The sequence below is a fragment of the Mus pahari genome, chromosome X (genome assembly GCF_900095145.1).
Source record: "Mus pahari chromosome X, PAHARI_EIJ_v1.1, whole genome shotgun sequence".
In the NCBI taxonomy this organism is placed as follows: domain Eukaryota; kingdom Metazoa; phylum Chordata; class Mammalia; order Rodentia; family Muridae; genus Mus; species Mus pahari.
This window is the reverse complement of record NC_034613.1, coordinates 78,904,170-78,914,487: the sequence shown is the minus strand read 5'-3', so window position 1 is coordinate 78,914,487 and position 10,318 is coordinate 78,904,170. Positions and strand designations below refer to the sequence as shown.

The 10,318-nt window shown below is 44.0% G+C and overlaps 1 protein-coding gene across 2 annotated transcripts; it reads left to right on the top strand.

Moving 5' to 3' along the window:
- The first annotated feature begins 2,151 nt into the window (after window positions 1-2,151).
- LOC110314045 (melanoma-associated antigen B4-like) lies at window positions 2,152-6,196 on the top strand. 2 transcript variants are annotated; one of them, XM_021188527.1, is made up of 3 exons: window positions 2,152-2,188; window positions 4,544-4,585; window positions 4,705-6,196. In XM_021188527.1, exon 3 carries the CDS (start codon window positions 4,751-4,753, stop codon window positions 5,741-5,743), a length of 993 nt encoding a protein of 330 aa, XP_021044186.1. In that variant the 5' UTR covers window positions 2,152-2,188; window positions 4,544-4,585; window positions 4,705-4,750; the 3' UTR covers window positions 5,744-6,196. The 2 variants fall into 2 exon arrangements, with proteins under 2 accessions (XP_021044186.1, XP_021044187.1); XM_021188528.1 differs by lacking the exon at window positions 2,152-2,188 and having other exon boundaries at window positions 4,537-4,585; window positions 4,705-5,829.
- Window positions 6,197-10,318: the final 4,122 nt, after the last annotated feature.

The window sequence follows — 10,318 nt, the reverse complement described above, 5'->3', positions numbered from 1 at the left end:
ATTGCAGTCTCTTGTCCATGACCTTTCTCAACCAGGCCAGAAAAAAGTGGCTGGATGAAGCATACTAGTACTTCATACCTGCAATCTCAGTGATTAACGATGTTAGAGTTGGCCATAAATTCTATAGAAAGTGGCTGATCACCTACAAACAATGAGGATGAAAATCTTAATTAGATTTAAGTATAAGAGTACATGCATGTAATCTCAGAACTCATGAAGCACAGGCAGGCTCATTGTCAGTTTATGTCCATGAAAGGCTACAATCAAAGTACTACCTCAGAACAAATCCCCCTGAGAAAGCTAGTTTCTGATGATATGGGAACAGTCAAGAGTGGTTGTATACCTGTAATCCCAGCAATTCAGAGTATTGAGAGTTTAAGGCCAACCATACAAAAACAGAAAGCACAGCTTGAGTAAATAGTGATTCAAGGGAGTGGAATGGTAGAGAGGGAAAGATGAGATAAGAGGTGAAGGACTGGAAGAGAGGGGAGCAGAAAGGAAGAGAATCAAAGGTGTAGGTGGGGAGAAAAGCAGATGGGAAGGGATGAGAGATTTGAGGAAGAGTGGGGAGGATGGTAAAATGGACGGGAGAAGTAGGTGGAAGAGGGATAGAAAGAGAAAGAAATGATGACAGGTGCAGAAGGAAGAGGGGAGCCAAAATAGGGAGAGAAGTAGGTGGGGTAGGGGAGATGAGTGAAGGAGAAGGGAAAAGCAGAGGAAAAGAAAATTAAGGAGAGGTGGAGCAGGAAGGAGAGGCAAGGCAAAACAAGGGAAGAAATGAATAAGCAGGGTAGGGTGGAGGAGGGGAGGGGGAGGAAGTGAGGAGAGAGGGAGAGGAGATTAGACTAAAGAAGGGGAGAGAAATAGGGACTGGATGGGATTTTAGGGGAGGGGAGAGTAGAGGAGAGTATAAAAGGGGTGGGAGTAGAGGGAGGTTGAGCTGGGTAAGGAAGGAAGGAGAATCTAGGCTAAGGGATCAGGAGGAAGGTAGGGAGAAACAAAGGAGAGAGAAGGGAGGGGACAGGAGGGGAGAGGTAGGAGAGCAAGAAGAAGACACTAAGCTGGGCGGTGTTGGCGCACGCCTTTACTCCCAGCACTTGGGAGGCAGAGGCAGGCGGATTTCTGAGTTCGAGGCCAGCCTGGNCTACAGAGTGAGTTCTAGGACAGCCAGGGCTATACAGAGAAACCCCTGAAAAACCGCAAAAAAAAAAAAAAAAAAAAAAAAAAAAAAGACACTGGACTACAGAAGACTGGGGCAGAGGGAAGAGGAGGGGAAGAGAGTAGGAATGCTAAAGGGAGGAGTGGGGAGGGGAAAAGATAATAGAAAACTAAGAGCAATGAAGAGGAGGCAAAGCAAGTGGAGGAGGGAGAGGGACCAATAAGAATGAGCTAGAAAACACAATACATAAATCGGGCAGTGGTGGCTGTGGTGGTACAGGCCTTTAAGCCTTTAATCCCAGCACTCAGTAGGCAGAGGCAGGCAGATTTCTTTTTTAATTTATTTATTATGTATAAGTACACTGTAGCTGTCTTCAGCCACCCCAAAGGAGGGCATCAGATCTCATTACAGATGGTTGTGAACCATCATGTGGTTGCTGGAATTTGAACTCATGACCTTAGGAAGAGCAGTCAATGCTCTTAACTGCTGAGCCATCTCTCCAGCCCAAGGAGGATCGCTTGGGACTTTTATTTTTTTATTTTTTATTTTTTGGTTTTTTGAGACAAGGTTTCTCTGTGTGGTCCTGGCTGTCCTGGAACTCACTCTGTAGACCAGACTGGCCTCGAACTCAGAAATCTGCCTGCCTCTGCCTCCCAAGTGCTGGGATTAAAGGCATGTGCCACCACCGCCCAGCTAAGGCAGGTAGATTTCTGATTTGAGACCAGCCTGGTACCACTACAAGGTGAGTTCCAGGACAGCCAGGGCTACACAGGGAAACCCTGTCTCGAAAAAACCAAAAAACCAAAAACCAAACAAAAAAAAAACCAAAAAGCAACAACAAACAAACAAAAAAACAACAGGGAACCTGCTACTCCGGAACAAAAGATATGAAAGCACCTCCCAAGAGGAGCTCTATTTAGGAGACCACAGGAAAACAGTGGGAGGGACCGGAAGTTGAGGATTAGTTCACTTTCCGGCTACTGTTTCGCAAGAGCGGCTTGGAGTCCAGTCTGAAGAGAACAATCCTAGGTATTGTCGGGTGTTTGGGTAGGGTAACCTGCTTTAAAATGGTCATAACCTCAGGCTTTCCCACCATCCTTATCCCTCCTGTGAGTCCTTTACTCCAAAAAGGTCCTTATAGGCGTCGGACCTGTGGAATTGCCAGTTGTACCCCGAGTCCTTCTACTTTCCTTTTCACCTCATAGAATGAAGTCCTGGTCGAAACCCTTAGACTAAGACACCAGAAATTAAAATACCAGGGCTTAAAGGCTGGAGAAAAGCCAGTTATAACGATTCCATGTTCCGGGGGCTTTAGTGGGTCTGTCTCTACAGGCCCTGCCTATTGCCGGAAGCCTAACTATGATGTATGTGTCTCTGTTTATGGTGGCCTTAGCGGATCTGTCTCTATAGGCTCTGCCCTTGTCCGGAAGCTGAACTCTCTTGTATGGGCAAAGTCTCCACCCAAGTATGGTGAACTTAGTGGGTCTATCTGCCAAGGGCTTGCCCACCAGCTCCTGAAGTGGATGAATCTTGTCTGTACAGGCATAGTTCCCTACCCTTACATAGTGGCTTTTCTGGGTCCATATTTACAGGACTCTGCCCCTTTCGAGTGGGCTAATAGGGTTTGTGGGAGTACAAGTCTCCACCCCTGGGTGGTGTCCTTAGTGAGTCTCTTTATTAGCCCTGTCCCAGGAGGTAAGTCTAGGTTTTATGGGTAAAAGTCTCCACCCTCAGATGGTGGCCTTAATGGATCTATGCACAGAGACCTCACCCATATGCTCCTAAAGTAGCCTAATATGGTTTGTACAGGCATAGGTCTCCAAGTCTGCATCGTGTCTTTGGTAGGTCTATATTACAGGACTCTTGGCCCCTTTAAGGTGGCCTTTGTGGGTCTGTCTTTAGAAGCCCTTCCCTTCTCCGGAGGCTTAACTGGGTTGTATGGGCAAAAGTTTCTGTCTTGTATGGTGCCCTTAGTAGGTTTTTCTGCTCAGGTTTCCCTACCTCCACATCTGACTGCCTAATTCATTGAATATATATATAGGTTTCTGCCCTTGTTTGGTTGCCTTGGTGGGTCTCTGCACAGGACTCTGTACCTTTTGAAAGGGCTAATTGGGTTTTTCAAAGCATAAGTTACTGCCCCTGTTTGGTGGCCTTAGTGGGTTGGTTTCTATAAACCCTGCCCTTGTGTGGGGGCCTAACTGGGTTGTTAAGGCACAAGTTTACACCCCTGTATGGTGGCATTAATGGGTTTGTCTGCACAGAACTTTGCCCCTTTGTAAGGGCTAACTGGTTTTGTTAGAGCATAGGCCTCTGCCCCTGTATGGTGTCCTTAGTAGGTCCATCTGCACAGCCCCCCCCCCCAACCATTTTATAGTGGCCTAATAGTTTGTGTATATTTGCATACGTCTCTGCTTCTATGTGGTGGAATTGGTAGGTCTATCTGCACAGGACTCTGTCCCTTTTGAGAGTGATAACTGGGTTTGTCTGAGTACAAGTCTCTGCCCCTGTGTGGTGGCCTTAGTGGGTACATCTGCCCTGCTCCTTTCTAACAGGCTATTTGTTTTTGTTAGGGCACAAGTCTCCTCCCCCCACCCCGCCCCTGTTTGGTGATCTTGGTGATCTGTCTCTAAGATGTCTGCACCTGTATGTTGCTCTCAGTTATCCTGTCTCTACAGTCCTCATCCCCTTTCTGTCAGGCTAATTGGGTTTGTCAGGGCACAAGCCTCTGCCCTTGTGTGGTGGTCTATGTGGATCCATCTGCAGTGTTCTCTCCACTGTCTGTGTGGAGCTCTATGTGTGCTTGTATGGGCACAGATCTCTTTCCCTACATGGTGGCTTTAGTAGGTCTATCTCTACTGGCATCTGTCTCTGTATGGTAGCCTTAATATTTGCATAGGCCTCTTCCCCTTTCTAGCAGGATAATTTGGGTTTGTCAGTACACAGGTCTATATCCCTATATTGTGGCCTTAGTTGGTCTGTCTCTAGAGCTTGTCACACTTGTATGGAAGCATAAGTAGGCTTTGGCCACTCTATGGGGGCCTTATTCGGTCTGTCTGCATATGCCTCTACTTGTGTGTGGCAGTCTTAAGTACATCTCTCTCTACACACCTCTGTTTGTGTCTGGCACCCTAAGTGGCTTTGTATAGGCACAGGTTTCTGCCCCTGCATGGAGCTTAAATAGATCTTTCTCTACAGGCCTATACCCCTGCATTGCAAGTTTAAGTGGTTTTATGTGGATACAGGTCTCTGCCCCTGTGTGGAGGCCTAAGTTTGTCTGTCTGCTTAGCCCCTCCAAGTGAAGCTACTGAAAGATCTAACCCACTTTTGGAAGTCTGAAACAAGACTTTTATGCAGTGGCCTAACAAGTTTTAATTTCCTCCACAGGGTTTGCAGAAAAGAGCTTGATCCACAAGTACGGGAGTCCTGGTATGTTCCTAAAAAGCTGTTCTCTGGAAAGCTGCAAAAAACAGGTCTCCACTAAATCCAAGGTATTCTCTACCTGGTAGTACAGTGGTACTTACAGGTTGTTATTCTTATCCTTCCAGATTCCTGCCTGTCAGCTCTTCTACTTCAACCCTGAGCCTAATCATCATGCCTAGGGGTCAGAAGAGTAAGAGCCGTTCCCGTGCAAAACGACAGCAGTCACGCAGGGAGGTTCCAGTAGTTCAGCCCACTGAAGAGGAAGCAGGGTCTTCTCCTGTTCACCAGAGTGCTGGCTCCAGCTTCCCTGGTGATTCTGCTCCTCAGGGTGTGGAAACCCCTGGATCTTTTGGTGCAGGTGTATCCTGCACAGGCTCTGGTATAGGTGGTAGAAATGCTGCTGTCCTGCCTGATACAAAAAGTTCAGATGGCACCCAGGCAGGAACTTCCATTCAGCACACACTGAAAGATCCTATCATGAGGAAGGCTAGTGTGCTGATAGAATTCCTGCTAGATAAGTTTAAGATGAAAGAAGCAGTTACAAGAAGTGAAATGCTGGCAGTAGTTAACAAGAAGTATAAGGAACAGTTCCCTGAGATCCTCAGGAGAACTTCTGCACGCCTAGAATTAGTCTTTGGTCTTGAGTTGAAGGAAATAGATCCGAGCACTCATTCCTATTTGCTGGTGGGCAAACTGGGTCTTTCCACTGAGGGAAGTTTGAGTAGTAACTGGGGGTTGCCTAGGACAGGTCTCCTAATGTCCGTCCTAGGTGTGATCTTCATGAAGGGAAACCGTGCCACTGAGCAAGAGGTCTGGCAATTTCTGAATGGAGTGGGGGTATATGCTGGGAAGAAGCACTTGATCTTTGGCAAGCCTGAGGAGTTTATAAGAGATGTAGTGCAGGAAAATTACCTGGAGTACCGCCAGGTACCTGGCAGTGATCCCCCAAGCTATGAGTTCCTGTGGGGACCCAGAGCCCATGCTGAAACAACCAAGATGAAAGTCCTGGAAGTTTTAGCTAAAGTCAATGGCACAGTCCCTAGTGCCTTCCCTAATCTCTACCAGTTGGCTCTTAGAGATCAGGCAGGAGGGGTACCAAGAAGGAGAGTTCAAGGCAAGGCTGTTCATTCCAAGGCCCTATCCCAAAAGCCCTCTAACATGTAGTTGAGTCTGTTCTGTTGTTATTTGAAAAACAATCAGGTTCCTAATCAGTAGAGAGTTCATAGCATACCAGAACCAACATGTATCCATTCTTGGTCTGTTACACATTAGTAGAATGGAGGTTATTTTTGTTACTTTTCAAATGTTTAACTAAACAGTGCTCTGTGCCATGCTTTCTGTTAACTGCATAAAGAGGTAACTGTCACTTGTCAGATTAGGACTTGTTTTGTTTGCAACAAGCTGGAAAACATTATTTTGTTTTTACTAAAACATTATGTAACATTGCACTGCAGAAGGGATTGTCATGACAATGTGATATCATACAGTGGTGAAACAACAGTGAAGTGGGAAAGTTTATATTGTTAGTTTTGAAAATTTTATGAGTGTGATTTTATATACTTTTTTCTTTTTTGTATAATGCTAAGTGAAATAAAGTTGGATTTGATGACTTTACTCAAATTCATTGGAAAGTAAATTATAAAACTCTGTTACTTTATTATTTTCTTCAATTATTAATTAAGCATTGGTTATCTGGAAGTTTTCCAGTAGAACAGGATCTAGCATGAAATGGATCTAGTGTAGGCACTGACAGTGAGTTATCAGAGTCTAGCTGCAACAACATATAAGAAAGAGGGTAATATACTGTATAAGATATAAATGACATAGAGATGATATGAGGAATAGGACAAAAGCTAAGTATAAATCATTATGGAATATATTAGAATAGGCAATTCAGATGGTAGATATGAACCAAAATGCTGCTCACCAAATATTGCTACGTGTACTAATTATGTAATATTTAGACTGCATATGGGTTTGTTCTCTGTTAGTAGACAAATTAAAATTTATGTTTTTAGTCAAGGGCTAGAAATCTGATTAAATGATATCTATCCAAATTTTTCTTTTTAGTATTTTTACCATCCAAATATTGTGCTCTCCTTTAGAGTTTTACAAACTATAAGACAAAATGTATTTGGCAGCTGCAATTTCATCAATGGGAAGTAATTTGAGTGAGGTTGTGTGGTTACCTGAATGAGCCTGCAGGAATGGTAAGGATTCATGATTCATTAGAGGGCAGAGGCTAGGCTTGAATAAAGAAACAAATATTATTTTGGAATTTGAGAGTGTTACAAAGAAATGTCCACCTAGGGCAAGAATGGACAGTCAATTCTTTGCCACAGAGCAGAAGAATATATTACACCAACTGTACATATGATGTTGAAAAATTTTTGAAAAAAATACAAGTGATTCTTGAGAAGAGGGACTAAGATGTCACTAAGTGCTTATTTTTAGTATACACAGATATAACCAAAGTCTTGTCCATTAATAGGGAATTTTAATAAGTCAGACTCTTAAGTCTAAATAATTTTAGTAGGGCTGAAGTGATGGCTCAGTAGCTAAGAACAATGGCTGCTGTTTAATTCCCAGTTCCCATGTGGTGACTCACAACCATCTGTAACTCCAGTTCTAGAGGATCCAGTGCCGTCTGGCCTCCATGAACACTGCGTGCACAGGATGCACAGATATACATGCAGGCAAAACACTGAAAAAATAAAAATAAATAATCTTAATGATAACTACCATGTCTTTAAAGACACAGTCTCTGCCTTATAATGTGCCATGTGAACTTTATCAGATTTAAAATGCAGTCTTAAGAACTAGAAGTTTCTGAAGTCAACAAGAACAGTGCAAAGAACAGCTAGAGTAGTCACTTAATGAATTCCTCAGAACTAAACAGCACTGCACTCTTCCAAGGCAGAGGCAGGCCTTGTGTCCTTGTGTCGCTGAAGCATTTTTACTCATTACTTTAAAAATTCTGGCAGTAAATGTATGACTTTCAACCTAAAATATTGCTTTTGCAATGCAGAGTTAAAAGAAATACCAAAGAAAATTAAAAAAAAAAAAGTGAAGTGTTATTTAACTGAGAAACTGATGCAGGAGGACTCGGAGTTTGAGGACAGCCTGCAAGATCTCCTGGGATGCATAGCAAGACCCATCACAAAGGATTACCTGACACTATTTGCCTAAAATTCAATAAAAATAAACCTCAAACAATTAGAGGTTCACAAACCATAGCTTTAAGCTTTCCTATAGAAAGTAAGTATCTTTACATAGAAATTACATAAAAGGCCACGCCTGTATGGCAGAGTTACATATAGATCTCCATTCTTTGTGTGTAACAGCAGAACACCTGTCCTGAGCTCTCGATTTACTACTTCAGCTTGGCTATGATTATCATTCTTGGGGCATATCTAGCTCCTATAGGGTCTGCAGAGGGGTTAATAACAAGGGTTTGGAGTGAAGTAGCTATTACCTAGAAAGCTTCCCAAAGAGAAATGCTGCTTAACAAAAGGAATTGCAGAGATCCCAGCCTGGGATCTGCCCTCAGACCTAGAAGGCTGACGTGGGTTTCAAAGGCTGATATTTCATCTCTCAATGTCCACTGTCCTCGGGTACAGGAGAGCTGTGCTTTGTACAGGTGCCCTGAGAGTAAGAGTCTTTCTACACGTGGCATATTTCCCTTAAGTATTATGTGATCTTACTCATATATCTAATGTAAACCACTTGGAATCTAAGTTGAATGAATGATAAAAATAGAGGCTCATGAGGGGAAGGGAGCAGAAGGGTTGGGGAAAACTTGGTCACTGGGTAGTAAGCTACAGCTAGAAGTAAAAAAAAAAAACTCATACTCTTGTACCATTTGATGAAATTCAAAATGCTAGGATAATTAGTAATTTTTACTACAAAGAAATGTTTTAGGAAACATTTTTAGTCAAACTTTATACAATAAATACAGGTAGTAAAATATCACGTTATCTTTTAAATATGTATAATCTATTTTTGGTTAAATATAAAGAGGAAAATCTTGGCCTCCAAATATTTAACATTAGGGCCCGAAGGGAGGACTGAAAGTAAACACGGGAAAGAACCATAAGAAGCTTGAATTTGCTGTCTCTTCTGGCAAGGTACAGATAACTGTAGCCCATTTGATACTGGTTGACTTCTCTGGAGTCTCATGGAAAAAGAAACTTGGCCTGAGACTTTGAGATAAGTCAGTGGGGAGTAGTTTCCACTACCTTTCCAGGAACAAATGCAGCATGATGAGTGATAGACCAAGGGTCAGCAATCCCAGAAACTAAGGTGGTGTACAACCTGACTGCTATGTGCACTGGCAAGGCTGCCAGTCAGGCATTTACTTGGCAAGAGATGGGGGCAATTAAAAAGTAGGGCACAAGTCCTATCATGTTGGGCTAAATCAACATTCCAGTATAGATGACAGCGAAACTCATAAGATCTCACCCCTAGCTGAGGTCACTGATGGCTCCTGAGGAAAAGAGGCTGAGTGTACTTCATGGTTGTATCCCCTGGTAGGTTGCCCATGCTCCACTGGATGGCTCTATTGAATGAAAAAGAAATAAAAAGTAAGAGATGTCACTGTTCCTAGGTATGATGGAGGAGAAGGTTTAATATAGATATTTTGGAGAGCATAACCAGAAGCTGAGACATCTGAAAGAGTTTAGAGTCAATATGAATAGACGGAGCTGTGACATGTGAAGGAGGGGGAAGGACAGAGAGGGGAACCAGGTACAGCAGCCATGAAGCCCAAAGTTACACAGAAAGCCTCTAACCAAAAAGGTTACCTAGGAAAGAGCAGCCCAGCCCCCTGCACTGGAGATTTCAGGGGAGGGGATGAGGTAGGCTAGCCAGGAAGGCCTTGTAGCTGGTAGGACTGAGGGATGCAGGGAGAACCTGGCTGCCAGGGCAATTTTGATATGTTCAGGAGGTACCTCAGCTGTTTGTCCCTGCTTAAAACATAATGAAACATAACACTTATACCTATGTATACAAACCTAACTGGACTAATTTGGGCTATTGAAAAAAAGGGGGGGGGGAGAGAAAACCAGGTAGGCTGCCTGCAGACCTTCTCCCCTCTCTATTTCCCAAAACCAGATCCTACAGTGTCATCTGTAGCTCTGTAACAGAACACCAGCTGCAGCCTTCGCTTGTCTCTCCAGACATTTTTGACCCATAGGCCATCCCTACCTAACCACATTCCCCACACTGGATGATTTGTCCCAGACCCCAGCTCCAGCAGATAGTGATGCCTCCCCTCAAAAACAGGTAGGCTGCACTCAGACCTTCTCTCTCTTTGTTCCCTTAGGCTCAATCCCCCAGTCTCCTCCCTAGCACTCAGACAGAACACAAACTGCAGGCTTCTCTCAACCCTGCCCACATCTCCTGTAGACCCTACAAACCATCCTTCTTAACCTCCTTTCCCCAACTGGTTGCTGTGTTCCAGACCCAAACCCTAGCAGTAACCCCCTGGTATCCCAAAGGGCAGCTCCTCCCGGGGCAACAAATAGTATGAAGGCAGACCCACCCCTCTCCTGAGATCCAGTTCTCCTAGTCTCATCCCTAGATCTATAGCTGGAAACCTTCTGTGGTATTCCTTTCTTCTATGACCCCATACCAAACAGATCACAAAGACTTTCTCCAGCCCTCCTTTCTTCAACTCATCCCATTTGTCCAGACTCCAAAACCAGCAGGCATTCCCTTATGAGCACACCAGCTGAACAG